General features: G+C 52.4%; 6 protein-coding genes across 6 annotated transcripts; 3 read left to right on the top strand and 3 right to left on the bottom strand.

Moving 5' to 3' along the window:
* Positions 1-796: 796 nt before the first annotated feature.
* On the top strand, positions 797-2620 carry N7468_008515 (uncharacterized protein; the record flags this gene model as incomplete). Its single annotated transcript, XM_058477811.1, has 1 exon — positions 797-2620. One exon carries the CDS (start codon positions 797-799, stop codon positions 2618-2620), a length of 1824 nt encoding a protein of 607 aa, XP_058328156.1.
* A 1856-nt stretch (positions 2621-4476) lies between these two features.
* On the top strand, positions 4477-5225 carry N7468_008516 (uncharacterized protein; the record flags this gene model as incomplete). The annotated part of the gene is made up of 2 exons (XM_058477812.1): positions 4477-4719; positions 4830-5225. The coding sequence occupies 2 exons, from the start codon at positions 4477-4479 to the stop codon at positions 5223-5225; spliced, it is 639 nt and encodes a 212-aa protein (XP_058328157.1).
* A 194-nt stretch (positions 5226-5419) lies between these two features.
* N7468_008517 (uncharacterized protein) lies at positions 5420-5693 on the bottom strand (the record flags this gene model as incomplete). Its single annotated transcript, XM_058477813.1, has 2 exons — positions 5420-5499; positions 5546-5693. 2 exons carry the CDS (start codon positions 5691-5693, stop codon positions 5420-5422), a joined length of 228 nt encoding a protein of 75 aa, XP_058328158.1.
* A 627-nt stretch (positions 5694-6320) lies between these two features.
* On the bottom strand, positions 6321-7760 carry N7468_008518 (uncharacterized protein; the record flags this gene model as incomplete). Its single annotated transcript, XM_058477814.1, has 4 exons — positions 6321-7101; positions 7182-7305; positions 7368-7503; positions 7584-7760. 4 exons carry the CDS (start codon positions 7758-7760, stop codon positions 6321-6323), a joined length of 1218 nt encoding a protein of 405 aa, XP_058328159.1.
* A 2782-nt stretch (positions 7761-10542) lies between these two features.
* Positions 10543-13880, top strand: N7468_008519 (AMP-dependent synthetase/ligase; the record flags this gene model as incomplete). Its single annotated transcript, XM_058477815.1, has 4 exons — positions 10543-10800; positions 10855-11516; positions 11663-12674; positions 12729-13880. The coding sequence occupies 4 exons, from the start codon at positions 10543-10545 to the stop codon at positions 13878-13880; spliced, it is 3084 nt and encodes a 1027-aa protein (XP_058328160.1).
* Positions 13881-14242: 362 nt separating this feature from the next.
* On the bottom strand, positions 14243-15508 carry N7468_008520 (uncharacterized protein; the record flags this gene model as incomplete). The annotated part of the gene is made up of 3 exons (XM_058477816.1): positions 14243-14447; positions 14904-15155; positions 15303-15508. 3 exons carry the CDS (start codon positions 15506-15508, stop codon positions 14243-14245), a joined length of 663 nt encoding a protein of 220 aa, XP_058328161.1.
* Between the last annotated feature and the right edge of the window lie 851 nt (positions 15509-16359).

Consider the following 16359-nt stretch of genomic DNA (forward strand, 5'->3'; position numbering starts at 1 on the left):
AATCTCGACTGCTCTATAAACAGGGGATTCTCAGTCGGTGGTCCTCTCTCTAATCCCCTGACCCGGTCAATGGTCCGCCCTCGTCCCGGTGTTCTCCTCGGAGGTGGTGTACTGTACATGATAATGCTGTAAATACCCCCGAAAATTTACTTTCATGCATTTACTGGTACTAAGCAGGGTCAACCCGTAGACCTTTCAGGCAGTTCCCGTGGGAGCAAAGATCTCGAAATTGAGGCTGCTAGATCAGCTATCATTGGAGGAAGTTCTGGACCAAGTTCTGTGGAGTTCCGGCAGTAGAGGGAATAAGCTTGGATTCTTATCTCGATTCTAGAGCCAAATGGGACCTCCTCTGTCTCCACCAGCAACGGCGCCAACGAATCCTTGATTTCGGTCCTAGACTCGGCCGGACTGAGAGGATCTAGAACGAGACACCTTGTGGACGCGATCACCACGTGTGGGCCCCTGAACGGCCATGTGGACTCGCTGATTGGATTCGCAAGAACCGGGAATCTCATCTCGGGGATCTACCGATCTATAGGATCTACGCCTTGGTCCTGCGTCACGACAGGGCCGAGAAAAGTTACATAAATACCTCTCTCTATTCGGCATAAATACCCTCTACTCGTCACTGGAAGAGGGTCCTATCCAATCCCTCTCTTTTTTTCCCTTGGAGTCTTTTTTCTTTCTCTTCATTCGATCTCTTTTTTTTGTTGCCCCGAAATGAAGACTTCTGTCGCTACCGTGGCTTTGTGCCTGGCTGGGTCTGCCCTCGCATTCCCCCACTTCAGATACTCGAATGCCACGTCCTCGGGGCGCGCTCATCCTGACCTCAGGTACACCTACCGCGATCCCCAGGAACACCTCTCTCCCTTGCGCCTTCCCAGGTGGCACCGGGGCCAAGTACAACGGGTCGTGCGTCCCCATGACTGGCACTCTGGCCATTCCTACTGATCTGCCTGTTCCTACTGATCTGCCCGGTGTCATCTCGGAGGTGGAGTCTATTAGCTCTGCCCTCGTATCTATCGGTATCCTCGAGCCTGGCCAGAATCTGGCCTTCCCTACCGATCTGCCCGGTGTCATCTCGGAAGTAGAGTCTATTGGCTATGCCATTATATCCGATCTTGTTCCCAAGACTGTCGATCTGGCCATTCCTACTGATCTGCCTATCCCTACTGATCTGCCTGGTATCATCTCGGAGGTAGAGTCTATTGGCTCTGCCCTTATATCCGGCAAATACCCCAAGACTGCTGATGTGGCTATCCCTACTGATCTGCCCAGGATCGTCGTGGAGGTGGAGTATATTGGCTCTGTCCTTATATCCAGCACCATCCTTGAGACTGGCGATAATCAAGCCGCCCCCACAGTTGTCCCCGCCCCCGTCTCGGAGGATCCTACGGGCACTACGACGGTGTCTGGCAGTGTCCCCAATGGCAATCACGCCGTCCCTACCGATCTGCCCGGCGTCATCGCGGAGGTAGAGTACATTAGCTCTGCCCTCGTATCTGTCGGTATCCTCGAGCCTGGCGCTCTGGCCACCCCTACCGACCTGCCCGGTGTCATCTCGGAGGTGGAATCCATCACCTATGTCCTCGTATCTATCACTATCATCGAGCCTGACGAGAATCGTCCCACTCCTACCGATCTGCCCGGTGTCATCGTGGAGGTGGAGTACATTAGCTCTGTCCTCATATCTGTCGGTATCCTCGAGCCTGGCCAGAATATGGCCATCCCTACCGCTCTGCCAGCTGTCATCTCGGAGGTGGAGTCCATTGGCTCTGCCCTTATATCTGACAGTCACCCCATGACTGGCAATATGGCCATCCCTACCAATCTGCCTGGTCTCATCTCAGAGGTGGAGTCCATTGGCTCTGCCCTTATATCCGACAGTTTCCCCCGGAGTAGCAATCTGGCCATCCCTACCGATCTACCTGGTATCATCTCAGAGATCGAGTCCATTGGCTCTGCCCTTATAACCCAGACTGGCACTGTGGCTATCCCTACCGATCTGCCCGGTATCATCTCGGAAGTAGAGTCCATTAGCTCCGAGCTCGCTAGCTATACCATGGAGCACGGCTCCTCAACTACGACGAGCTCTGCTGCTGGCTCTTCCACTGCTACCAGCTCTACTGCTGGCTCTTCTACTGCTACCAGCTCTACTGCTACCAGCTCTGCTGCTACCGGCTCTGCTGCTGGCTCCTCTACTGCTACTCCTACTGCTTCCAGTAGCACCCCGTTGGCACGTTCTTCTTCTACTTCTGCGTCTGTCTCGACCCGTGCTTCTAGCACGCCCTTGACTGTCTCTAGCGCTAGCTCGAGCACCCCCCTGTCCGCGTCGTCTAGCACTCCGCTGTCCGTCTCTACCCGTGCTTCTAGCACTCCCTTGTCTGTCTCTAGCGCTAGCTCGAGCACCCCCCTGTCCGTGTCGTCTAGCACTCCGCTGTCTGTCTCTACCCGTGCTTCTAGCACTCCTTTGTCTGTCTCTACTGCTATCTCTAGCACTCCGCTGTCTGTCTCGACTCGTGCTTCTAGCACGCCCTTGGCTGTCTCTACCCGTGCCTCGAGCACCCCCCCTGTCCGTCTCCTCGAGCACTCCGCTGTCTGTCTCGACCCGTGCTTCTAGCACGCCCTTGGCTGTCTCTACTGCTAGCTCGAGCACCCCCCTGTCCGCGTCGTCTAGCACTCCGCTGTCCGTCTCTACCCGTGCTTCTAGCACGCCCTTGGCTGTCTCTAGTGCTAGCTCGAGCACTCCCCTGTCCGTCTCCTCTAGCACTCCCCTGTCTGTCTCTACTGCTATCTCTAGCACGCCCTTGGCTGTCTCTACCCGTGCCTCGAGCACCCCCCTGTCCGTCTCCTCGAGCACTCCGCTGTCTGTCTCGACCCGTGCTTCTAGCACGCCCTTGGCTGTCTCTACTGCTAGCTCGAGCACCCCCCTGTCCGTCTCCTCGAGCACTCCGCTGTCTGTCTCGACCCGTGCTTCTAGCACTCCCCTGTCTGTCTCTAGTGCTACTTCTAGCACTCCCTTATCTATCTCGACTCCTGCTTCTAGCACTCCCCTGTCTGTCTCTAGTGCTACTTCTAGCACTCCCTTATCTATCTCGACTCCTGCTTCTAGCACTCCCCTGTCTGTCTCTAGTGCTACTTCTAGCACTCCCTTGTCTGTCTCGACTCCTGCTTCTAGCACTCCCCTGTCTGTCTCTAGTGCTACTTCTAGCACTCCCTTGTCTGTCTCGACTCCTGCTTCTAGCACTCCCCTGTCCGTCTCTAGTGCTACTTCCAGCACTCCCTTGTCTTTCTCCACTGCTACTTCTAGCACTCCCCCGTCTGTCTCTACTACTACCTCGAGCCCTGTGCTGTCTGCCTCTCCTCCTGCCTCTAGCAGTCTCCTGCCTAGGGCTCGGCGCGCCAGGCGTGTTGTGCTGCCTTAAGTGGCGATGGTGTAAGATGCTATTACGAGTTAGCTTTAGGCTGGACTCATACATTCTTGACTGTTTTACTAGTAAGGTTGATTTGGTGCCCGGTGGGAGGATTTAGCTCGGAGTTCGGTTGGTCTCGGGAGCGATCGGAGTTGGATGGATGGTGGATATTGGTTTGCGTTCTGAACATAACTTAAAAAAATTTAAATTGTCACTCGTTTCGGCCTGTGAGCTTCAAAAGGATACGTTCGTAAGTATAATCCAAAATTCCTCTCTAGCGCGCTCTTCTGTAGGATTGTCGAAGAAGACAAGGTTGGAGAGGACCCTCGTTCCGAGTCGACTCCTGGGGAAGAGGATCTAGAACTCCACCCTTGCGCCGCTGAAGAACCTCGCGTTAATCATTTCCTAATCTGTACTGGGCAGAATCGAATATGGTATGAAGAGGTGTAATGGGTATCGTGGTCTGTTGAAAGCAAAAGTGGAATAGTAAATATCTGAGTATGAACGAGGACCTGAGACGCTTTCCTCGAGTCCTCCTTCGAGTGCTATCTTCTCAAGTATCGAAATGGACTGTTTGTCGGGCTTGTTGAGCATTCCGGGAAACCCGGACGGCTAGCTTTTGCCCTGGAGAAGATCAGATAGAAGACCTCGGAGATTAGATCAAATACCTAGGCCTTTGGTTGAAATCGAGAATGCTCCCACGAAGTTGGATACAGCTGAATCTCGTGGTTTATTCGAGGCCATTGGAATTTTTGTTGACTTCTATTAGCCACCAACCCTTCCACCCTCCTCTACCCTCATGAGTTGCAGGCGTGCGCAAGTCAATTGTGTCGACAATGCTATTCAAGCTGGATGGGAATGCCGAATATCGAGCACTCACTGGAATAGTTACTCGTCTGGCCTGATCTCACTTTTCTATTCCTAACAAGCATATTGCTGAGAGAGTGAGAGCATGACGGCGAAAACACCAAGACGGGGAAAGAGCCCTCGTGACGGGAGCTCCATCAGCCGCCCTCCCGCTCTTCCTCTTGCTCTCAACCCCAGCTTCCTCTCAGCAGCAACAATGGGTTTGATCAGTCGCACGCTGAAAGTGACGGCCTTCGGCTCCGTCGCCACAATCGGTCTGTTCTTCGGCAGCACGCGCAATGACGAGTTCGTGCCAATGGCCGCGACCGACCCCATCTTCCAGTCGCCGTTCTACAAGAAGTTCAACCCCAACAACAACCCCACCACCCACGACCTCTGCGTCCGTCGCATCCCGCTCGATAAAATCCGCCCCGAGCTCCTCGAGAAGAAGGGCAAGCTGGTCGAGGCCTTTTGCGCCGGGATTTGGGGAGGATTAGGTATGTCCGCACGCTGAGATGTCATGTGCCGCGAGCTAATGAGCGCCTTTTTTTTTCCCCTTTCTTCCCGCAGGCTACATCCCCCCAGCGCGCGTTCCTCGAGCGAAAATATCGTGCTGAAACCCCCGATCAGCTCTGGGACCGCAAGGATCTTCTCAAGAACGAGTACAATGTCGGCACCCTGATCACCGACCACTTCGAGGTTCTTGAGAAGACCGATGACCTCATTACCATCCGCTGCGGTGATACCCCCCGCCATCGCGACGTGCGGCCCGCCGACGGCCTTTTCCAGATCGGCGCTGTTGTCAAGCCGGAGCAGGGCATTGCTGAATTCACTCTGAAGAGCTGCTTCTTCCAGGGCGAGGGCAAGGCTGATGCGGTCCCGATGGGTCCGTGGATGGACTGGGCTCACAAGCAGTACACGAAGCTCTGGCTGGAGAGTGGGGTGCTCAAGAACGTTGTTCGCTAAGGTACCTGATACCAGAGTCTGGCATATTCCCCTGCTGCGGACTGCCCTGTACATAATGTAGTTTCTTCCTGGGAGAACTATTCTCCAAATCCACCCCCAACGATTCACTTAGATTCGTTTATAGGGGTACGCCGAGATGCCATGTGCACGAATTGCTCTATTTATTTATTCTTTCAGTCGCGTAATTCAGATCTTTAACTGCTGATGGCCAATCTTGGGGTCGAGGGGTGCTTTACATCAACCTCTGCGTTCTCCGCCTCGCTGGTGATAGTTACTGCTAGGACAATGGAATCGCACCAAGAAGATCAGCAGACACAAACCTCCGCCTGTGGCAAGCTGCGTCATAGCAGGCTTCTGCAGAGCATCGATACGCCACGCCGTAGTTCGCTCAACCCTCTGAAACGTTTGATACGCTTTGTGCGCATTGGTGGCTGGGGTCACATCCTTGGTGACGGCGATGGCGGCCATTCGATCGGCCTAGCAGCCGTAAGGCATACGCTGCAGAGTACAGACCTACGATGGCTGACAATTTGGCAAGGTAGCTTTGTTGAATCCAAACAAGGCGGTCCCCAAAAAACACTCGGCTCCGAGGATCCTGAGAGCCAAACGATTGACTTCCTTGCCGACTTCCTTTCAAATATCCAAGTTCCAGGGATCAGCTGCTCGAGCCCCGCGAATGGTAGGACTTTGTATGGGACTACCATGAAATGAGATTGCCATGAAAACCCTCAGGGAGCGGGTTCCAATGCTCGTGAAGAAAACATTGAGCGGGCTCGTGAATCCTCGATGCACTGGTAATTTTGCTCCAGGGACGACACCGCTCGTTTTGGCGGACGGATGAGGAATTCAAAAGATCCAGAAGAGCTACATAGTTAACTTGACGAGCAAGGCTTATCCTTACACGATATTGGGGTGCTCGATCAAGCTGCTGTAGATGGAGCCAATTTCGTGAATTCTCAAAGCAACTTGGAATAAATTTCTATGCTATGTATGATGGAAATAGAGTTAAACCCTTCACTGCAAGATCCCGTCCACGCAGAACCTGGGCCCAACTGGTAGTCTATACGCCTTCAAATGGATTCCCCTAGCTCCAGGTCACGGTGTCATACAATGCCCGTGAACTGGGACAGCCTCAATCACTGATTCCATGCCAGGACTCTGGCACCAAATTCCTGTGATTTGCAAACCAACGCTTTCCAGAAGCTCTCGCCACTGTCGCTCGGATCGTTCCACGCCCGCACCAATGCTCATCATTTGGATATCCAAGGATGCCTGGAGTAAGGGGGTCTCAATGTCGGGCAACACCATATCAACGATCAGAATGCGGGAGTAATCCGGCGCCATAGCGGCGACGGTGTTTCGGAGAATCTTTTGACAGATGTGATCCGGCCAGTCGTGGAAAATTGAGCGAAAGTAGTACGCTCGAGCGCCTCTGATGGGTTGTGGATCCAAAAAGTTGTATCCCATCACTTCGATCCCGGACGCCTCGCCTCCGGTCACTCCGGCCACGACCTTGGGCTGATCCTGCAGGATAACCTTGCCGGGGAGATGGCAGTATCTCTGCCTGAAGCGGCGCAGGTCATGTCCCTGATTACCTCCGATATCCACAAGAAAGATGGAATCCTCGTACGGCATTCCCTGTCCTAGGAGCCTCTCGACGGGGTAAATGTCGTACCACATCGGACGGCCTTCCCGTCGGCTTGCCATGTACGAATTGAAAAGGGCCTGTTGATCTGGGTGGTTTGCAAGCCACTCAAATTGACTCTGCCCGACTGCCCACTGCATGGGTGAGCTGGCGTACTCCTCGGGGTTGGCATAATCATGTTGCCGCAAATACTCAGGCAGCTTGCTCAGGGTCGGCACTGTGAGATCATAACTGTGCAAACAAATTACTATTTCGGTCCTGCAGGGCCCCCACCTACACTGTGGTTTGAACAATGGGCATTGAGAACATACATGCATGGCACTCCGTCTCTGCCAATTGGCTGCGTCAGTGCGACAGTCTTCTCATTTGCCCGGTATCCCTCCACACCTGATGGGCTGCACAGGCCGAGGGAAACGATCACACGCATCAAGCGGACTAGAGTTGGGAGGTTAGCCCATCACAGGATCTGGCTTATGCATGGGAATCGATAACCTTACCAATCAGCTCTCGATCTGCCCCACTACACTTGGCGAGGTATGATGCAGACACCCCACTTTCGCGATTTTGTGTCTCCATTAGTATGGGGAATATGCCCAAGTCCATCACCGCTCGAAGCGCGGCATTCTGTGGGGGCTTTGAATGACGTGTTAGTACGCACGTTCCCCAGTCATGTTTCCTCGTGCCGATTCCATGTTCGATGGAGGGTAAGATACCTGGTAAATGAGTCGCAAGACGGTCTCCGTGGGGGTTTCTACGGCCAATCGCAACTCATCAATCGCTCGCAGCAGCTCATAGTGAGATCCTGGCGACGGGTTTGTCTTTTCTTGCAAGATGAGTTCGCCGAGTCGACAGACCATCGCCTGTCGACTTGGAAAGGCCCTGATAGTCATTGTCGAGAGGTCCGAGATAGCAGTTGCTTCACTGTCGTAAGAGTCTGAATAGCGTATGGAACACGATACAATGAAATCAATGCAGTGCAGTCCAGTGCGATGCCTTTATACTTCTTGAGAACAGGCTGAGAGCTCCCTAGACCCATACGGCTCCGGCAGTATCCAGCTCCAGCATACTCGGAGGGTTTGCGTTTCCTGAAAGTTATTATGCGACTAGCCCGTTTCATTGCTATACTAACCACGACCTAGCACAGTCACCGAAAGCAGCGCCCGATCAGCTGGGCCAATATCTCCAGGCCTCCCCCCGGCCCATCGCCTCGGTGGGGCCAAGGACTTATCGGGAGCTGCATTAGGGTTCAAGTTGCAAATTCCATATCAGGCTGCAGCGGACCTGGTCCACTCAGGGGGCATCCGGCGACACCACCAGCTCGGAAGGCCCACTCACCATTTTAATGGGGCGTCGCTACGTTGCCCCGGCCGGGTGGGCACGTATCTTTCTGATGGCGATCAGATCTCACGGAGCAGTTCGTGCCTCTGCGCTCATCCAATTACTGGAAACCTTATCTGCCGAGGCTCCTTGCTCTCTTAGTGGGTTCCTATCTTAAGGTTTTGAATCGTGGCAATCAGGATTCGTGGTACGGAGATGCCCGTTCCGAAGATCTTTGGCGTTTATGGCTGATTGCGTCTGGAACTGGGCGGGTCAACCATGCCCCTAGTTTGAAGGGTGGCTGTTTGGGGTTTGAGAGGTGACATAGATTCGCTGAATCAGGTATGTGGGAGTACTTCTCCGAAGTCTGAGTTCGATTAGCCGTTCTCTCTGTACCACCTGGGCTTCTTTCTCAAGAGAGGAATGGGTTGCTCGTATTAGTGCCGATCTAATGCGGCATCTCCCTTCCCATCATGTTTTCCGTGGGTTGCTGAGCGGCGACGTCCCACGCAAAGCCCTTTCTAAAGGGGTGCACTGCCAGAACTTGCAGGGGGAGCTATGGACACTTGTTTTTCAGGCTCCTAGTACGATTTGGAGATTCCTAGATGGCTCTTTGGAATATTTTTCAATCTAGCTCATTTTCGATATCTATAAATGAACAATAAATGAAGCCACTTGCCACTCTAGAACACCTTTTTCTCCACTGATCCGCGACCGAGATCCCAGCAGCATATCCCTTCCAGCCGATCATGGGGATTCTAAGAAGATCAGCCAAGACCGTTGAAAGAGATCGATGTATCAAATTGCCCCCGCGAGCAGGTCGATCGCCCTGTAGCGGTCCGCTAGCCGTGGAATGCGTCCCACCCGGTCCAAGAATCCCATCGTCCGCCATCGATCGCAAAAGTCCCAAGCGACTAGCGATTAGCATGCCACGACCCGATACAGTGGTTAGTGTTCGTCGCGACATGTGGGGCGACTATGGACGGGTTCTCGAGGGAGATCCACAATGTATTGCTCCAGAGCCGTTTCCAGGAACGCTTTGCGAAGGGCGAGCATTCCGATTCCTTCGGGGATCTGACCCGATGTTCCGTCGGCTTGGCTTCGATGAGAAGAATGATTGAATCGCGGAAGAATGCATTTGTACTATTGATCGCGGACTCAGAGGGTGTTGGCGACGAGGATGCTGTCCGACGTCAACACCGTTGGAGTATCGGAAGATCTTCAATATTCGGACTGGTTTTCGAGAATATTTCCTCTTGAGCTTGCATGTGAATTTGAAATTGTCCACGTCATAGTCGTAACTGACCTCATAAGATCGCTGGAGGCCCTTATGCAAGATTGTGTCATCTTGAAGTCGAAGGGAACCACGAGTCGCTATTGGAGTAGTGGTAGCCATATCAAATCATGCTTTGACTAGTAGGTGTGGCTTTGCGTTCGTAGGCTCAGCTGGTGGCAACTCCGCAATGAATAACGGCTGGAGGTTTCAGCTGTAGGGATGCCGTTTACTAGTAAGCTTTCGAAAGATAATCATTGGTACCCACAATGCTCAATAATCTCCCCAAATTTAGACTATATGTGATGTGTAGAATGGAAAAGGGGGAAAGAATTAGCATAAGAAAGAAAAAAGCAAATAGGAAAATAGGAAAAACGAAAACGAAAGAAAAAAGAAAAAAAGAAAAACGAATCTGCCGATACCAAGGCTGTTCGCATCGCGGAGAAACCGTCACGGGCCCAACCATCCCCACGGGATTTAAACGCAGCCAAAGTGTAAATTCGGGCACTCATGCAGTGTAACCACCCCAAGCCACCTCAGGGTTAATACCTGTATTAGCTTCAGAACAAGGACAATGTATGGGATAATCAGGCAATTGTGATTCGTAAACAAGCCCTTCATGTGGATCGCTCAGGCTTCTAGTGTATTCGAGAGTGAAACAACACTTGCTTGGGAAGAGCCGATAAACGCATTATGCCATGGAATCTGGGTAAATTTACCGATTCGCTATCGATAGGCATAGCCACAGAACAGAGCGTTTGTAGTTGCCATTGGGCACTAGGAGTCCGACTTCCGGACCATTGGATCAAACAGCGGGTTCTTCTTCCCATTATTGGAGGAATAGATGTTTGTCTGACGGAAGCGAAGACACGATCTCGAGCCATTCGATATGCATTTTCGTCGTGGGAGGCACGCACTATCCCGGGCATCCCGAATGCGGTTGGCGCGACTCAAGCCGGCCAATCTATCAGCTTCTACAGCCGAGGAAGGGTGAGATAAATACTACCGTATTCTCCCCCGTCTTCGTTGCCGGTCATAAATGTGAACTGCGCTTTGCTCGCCCTGCCGAACACTAGCTGGCTATGGGTATCCAGCCTGGAGACCGGAATGGCACTGCGGCCTCCTCCCGCGCCGTGGACCCTCTTGTTGCAAAGTTTGGACAGTTGCATGTACTCGATGATGTGATTCGACTTCGAGCTGCGGACCATCTGCAGTGTCCATTGCTTGCATATCCCAAGTCTGAAGATGACCCTGCGTCGTACTGCTACTATACGGGGAGGCAACTGGATGCCATGATTGATCAAGCCGCCTCTGCGCTTATCAACGATGGATTTCAACCAGTAAGTCGAACAGACCGTGTTTGGGGTTGGACAGATCAAATAACATTGGCAAAGCAGCTTAGGAAGAATAGCCGCACAGTGGCCTTACTCACTTTGTCGGATTTGAGGATGGTCATCACCTTTTTCGCGCTCAGTCGACTCGGCTACACGGTCATGATGCTATCGCCTCGCCTGTCAGGAGAAGCGTGTGTCTCTCTTCTTGAGAAGGTCAGCTGCGATGTGATAATGTACGGGCAAACTCGCAACATCCGTATGAAGATAGGCGAAATTCTGCAGCGGATACCAGTGAGCTGCCATCCAATTGCCAAACTCTTCAAGAGAAATATGAAGCCCTCCGTTGCGCCGATTCTCCGCAAGTCGAGAAACGGAGCGTATAGAAAGAACGAGACTGCGCTGATTCTCCATTCATCGGGCTCCACTGGAAATCCCAAGCCGATGTTCCTCACTCACAAAGCCCTTATGACCCATCCACTGAGGGGACCGGGCTTGACATCTTTCAACCCACTCCCGTGGTACCATCTCCATGGACTGTCGACGGCACTACAAGCCATGTGGATGCGGAAGACGGCGTACTTGTGGAATGCGGCTCTCCCACTGACCGCATCCTCTGTCCTTACTGCCCTCGAAGAAGCGCGCCCCCCAGATGGTGGCAGCTGTGCCGTACATGCTTCAGCTCTTAGTGACACATCCTCGAGGAATCCATACTCTGAAGAAATGTAAATTGGTTACATATGGCGGGGCACCTTGCCCCGACGAGTTAGGGGACTGTCTTGTGAGAGAAGGCGTTAGGTTTGGAGGCTCATTCGGATGGTGAGTTTTGTCAACTGAGGAGTATACTACTTTGAGCTGACCTGGCTTGAAGCACTGAGGCGGGACTGGTTGCCGATTCAATTACCCGTCCTGCGGGAGATTCTTGCTGGAACTACCTGAAGTTCTTCGATAACCTTCTTCCCACCATTTGGATGAAACCGATTGGCCAATCTCTCTATGAGTGTGTCTATCTGGCCGGCCACCCAGCTTTGACGACGTCCAATGCCCAAGAGCCTCCCGGCTCGTTTCACTCCAAGGACGTGTTCATGCCTCACCCCACAATGCCCAACAGATGGAAATACGTTTCCAGGCTAGATGATAGAATCACTCTTATGAATGGAGAAAAGGTTCTTCCCTTGTCAATTGAGGGACACATTAAGCAGGACCCTCTGGTTCATGAAGCAGTGGTGGTTGGACTTGGCAGGGCAGCCCCTGGCTTGTTGATATTTCGACCTCCGGATGCCGACACTGAGGAACTTTCGGAGGACGAATACCTCCGCGCCGTCTGGCCGACGATTGAAGAAGCGAACTCTGAAGCTGAAGGATTTTCGCAGATCTCTCGCGACTTGGTTGCAATCTTGCCTTACGACTCGTCTTTCCCGCGAACGGATAAAGGGTCTATGATACGTGCCCAAGTATATTCGCGCTATGCAGAAAATATCGACGAGCTTTACGCCTCGGCAGAGACTTCTGGCGGGCATGTTCGACTGGATCTGGAGGGGACGATGTCGCTTTTGATGCGACTCTGCAGGGAAGATCTTAATGTTCCGATTGCGACCACATCTACAGACTTCTTCTCGGCTGGGGTAGACAGCTTGAAGGCCATGCACCTTCGGCGCTTGATTCTGCAAACCTTTGGCCTGGAAAATGGTGCATTCAGCCAAAATGCCGTTTATGAAACAGGGAGCATTGCACGACTCGCGGACTACATTTGTGCATCACAGAGCGGTAGCGGAACACTCGAGGCGGAGGATGATATTTCGCTTATGAAGAGTTTAATCCAGAAGTATTCTTCATTTGAGCAACATACGCCTCAGGCGAGTGCTTCAAATTCAAAGACCGTGGTAAGTACTCACCCTATCCTCCTCTTAACTCAGCACATCTGACAGGAGATAAAGCTTCTCACAGGGGCAACTGGCTCTATTGGCGCCCATACTCTTTACGAGCTTCTCAGGGATGACACTGTATCAGCAGTATATTGTCTCACGCGACGGTCATCTCCATTGGAAGGGGTTCACCGCAGCTTAGCAGACAGAAACCTAAAGCTAACATCAAATCAAGCCTCACGGATCATCGCCTTGAACAGCAGTCTTGACCAGCCGCATCTCGGCATAGACGAACGAACAATCCACGACATGCGCAACACAGTGACACACATCATCCATGCTGCATGGCCAGTCAATTTCAACATGCCTTTGGCTCATTTTGAACCCCACATCCATGGCCTGCAGAATCTTCTCCAGTTCTCCATGTCTGTGCGACGCCCTGAGCCCGCAACTCTGATGTTCTGTTCCTCAATCTCAACGGCACTTCATTCTCCCTTAACGGAGATTCCCGAAAGTCCAATGGATCTTCAGAATGCGTACATGGGGTACGGGCAGTCAAAGCTTGTCGGTGAACACATTGTCAACATCGCACGCCAGACAGGGGCGCAAGCTTACTCCCTCCGGATTGGCCAAGTCTCAGGTCACTCGAAGCAGGGCTTGTGGAACGACACAGAGGCCCTCCCCCTTATGATCCGATCGGCGCTGACTCTCAGGGCTTTACCCGAGTTGCGTGACACTTGTTCGTGGCTACCTGTTGACAGCCTCGCGGCCACCATTGTGGAATTGACAGACACGTGCTCTGCCAACTGTCGCGAGGGTGTGAATGGCTCTGGCTCGAGTGATCCCGAGGCACCCAATATCGATGAGTCAATCTACAATGTGTGCAACTCTCGACAGTTCTCGTGGTCGGAGCTACTAGCCTCATTGAAACGGAATGGTTTCCAATTCGAGACCATTCCCTTCGATAAGTGGTTAGAGTTGCTACGGGAGAGCGAAGCTCGGGGGGAAGAGCTGATCAACCCGGCTGTGAAACTCATCGAGCATTATGAGTGTATGCACGGGACAACTTCCGAACAGAGACGGAGTAAGTCGAAGGACTTTATTACAGATAAAGCGGAACGGGATAGTATAACTCTGCGCAATGGCAGATTAAGGATTATCGAAGACGGGATCTTGAACTGCTATATCCGGGATTGGCTAACCAGGTGGAGGACACCTAACTAGACTCCGCTGCTTTTATTCCAGCCCTAGCTCCTGTATATAGCCTTTTGCAGATAATTATCATTTTTTTTTTTCAATTCCAATCAACAACTCATACGCCAATCTATTTGAGCCTCCAAAACTTCATCTTCAGTTCAACGCAAGTAGCACCATTCTTGTATACGCGCTGCCTGTAGTCAAAGCTCCACAGGGGGAAACCTTCTGCCAGGCTCTGTGATGGTAACGCTACCTCAAAAGGATCATCTTTGATTCATGATCTCAAATCGGCTTTGTGGGGAGAGGCTGATATCCATTCGATATTCTAGATGCCTTCCGAGCTTGCATTTCTTCGGCCGCGAGCCAAAAATTAGCAGGAGGCGATCTCCCTAAAAGGGGATGAATCTACCCAGCTGTTCATATGCCTTGGTAAACGGGGCGATCTTAGGATCCTCCAGATCCAGTTCGAGGCACGGGTCGAGGAGCTTGTCCGACTCCAAGCTCTGCTTGTAATTGGTGCTCTCGATTCTCTCGTCTTTCACACCTCTCACTTTTTCAAGTTCCTCGGTCAGCTGTGGCATATTGTACACTGTACTGGGATACGAGCAGAGAAGTATCAGATCTTGATGGTACTAAAACAATAGGTCAGAACGGAATGTGGGAAGGGGTGAAGTTTGATTTCTATCGAGACCGAATTATACGTGTATGATGTATGTGGAGGAATGCCGGAAGTTACGCCCGACAGTTCCGGAGGGCGTCCTCAGTCATCAACCTTGGAATAGTTATAGGGTGGCACTGACAAATATCGATGAAAGCAAACTTCTGTAGTGTCTATGGAGGTTTCAGTAGGCAATTCTGTTTTGACCAGTACACCGAAATGTCAAGTCACGCTCTATCCAAAATCCTTTTCGCTGGTTCAAACCAATAAGATCGCGGGCTATTATGGATTTTGGACTACAAGGCATCCATTCAATGCAGATCTTGACAGTCTGTCGCATTGGATCCAGATAGAGGTGTGCCTACTTTGAGCGCATCGTTCTTTTCCGCTACCCAGACGGCTCATGCTGGATATCCTCGCTCGCAGGCCATTTCCTGAACAGATCCGTCGGATAATCCAGGGAACTGTGATCAACCACTATCGCAATCTGATATAGAGCCTGTGTTGGCACATGTGGATGGGCACGTGTAGGTACGCAGTATTTCGTGCGACCAAAAGACGTCGCCAGCCGGCCGCTCTCTTCCGCTGAATTGGTGTCTTCCAATTTAATCAAGTCCACCCATTTCTTCATGCTCGACATGCTTCTTTAAGGCTCCCATCAGCCCTGTTATAATGGGAAGGCCGGGTCCGACGCAGAGAGGTTCTGAACGCTAGCCAGTTGGTCCTTGATCTATGGACGCATCGGCGATGTGTGGGGAAGGCAAGCCACTCTCTCAGGGCCACTCACCGACTGGTGCTGACGACGATCTTCTGCAGTGTCTTCGTGCAGGTGCTTTGGCAGCACCGGGTAGCGCACTAGTTCCTCGCCCACATGACGGGCCAGTTCCCAGGTGAATATGTTCTGTCCTTCAGCTGAGCTTCCCGCGTGGACGATACGGTTGTAGTATGACTGCAGGTCCAGGTGATCGGCACGGATTGCATCCATGATACGATCCATCTTCACTTCGATGAAGATGATCCTGTCGTTTCATCGCATACGCCAAGGTCTTCATTTTTTTTAGTTTTTTCTTTTCACCGGATCTTCTGCGGGGTCCCTGCCACTGAAGTGAACATGACGTCCGAGCACCCTAGACGGCCAATTTCTAACCGCCAACACTGGGATTCAGCTCCGGAATAACCCTCGCCCAATCATCTTATAGAAAGGCAGTTGACACATCGCACGCTAGCCTCGTTGCATCACGAACACTTCACGCCACGAACACCTGGTGTTTTCGGATTCTTAGGCTGGGACTCGCGGCTGTCTTACACCCTAGCTTCCTTTCTCTCCGATGTTTGTCTTCCTTCATTCCTCGCTCTTCAACCCCCACTCCCTCAGACACAACTCAATGCAAACAATCTACGCACCATGGGGCTGAATGTCTCCCGGTAAGTGACCCCGTTCAGACAAGGTCCAAGGCCCACGGTCACTAATCCATCGTTCCTTTGCGCAGGCCGAAGGCTTCCCCTCACAATGGTACTCCCACTAAACCCCGGTCCCAAACCCAAGGGTGCTTCGGAGTAAGCGGGCGCCTTCGTCAATGGTTGTGGCCTGCGTGGTGGGGCCCCCAGTCCAAACAGCTCCAGGCCGGTCTATGTCAGCCCTACTTGAGTCAACCGGGCGACTGCAAGGCGTGTCGAGACTGGGGAGTCCACTGTGACCGCTCTCGGCCACAGTGTGGCCATTGCTACGACGAGCAGATTCTGTGTTTCTACGTGGGACAGCCTATAATTAAGCCCAAATCCCCGCGATCGGGACGCTCGGGCGCTAACCCTGTCCCCGCGATCCGCGAGCCTAGGCCGCGAAGGGCT

This window comes from Penicillium chermesinum, assembly GCF_028974085.1.
Source record: "Penicillium chermesinum strain IBT 19713 chromosome Unknown utg000006l:1.0-2335141.0:1.0-2336784.0, whole genome shotgun sequence".
Taxonomy (NCBI): Eukaryota; Fungi; Ascomycota; class Eurotiomycetes; order Eurotiales; family Aspergillaceae; genus Penicillium; species Penicillium chermesinum.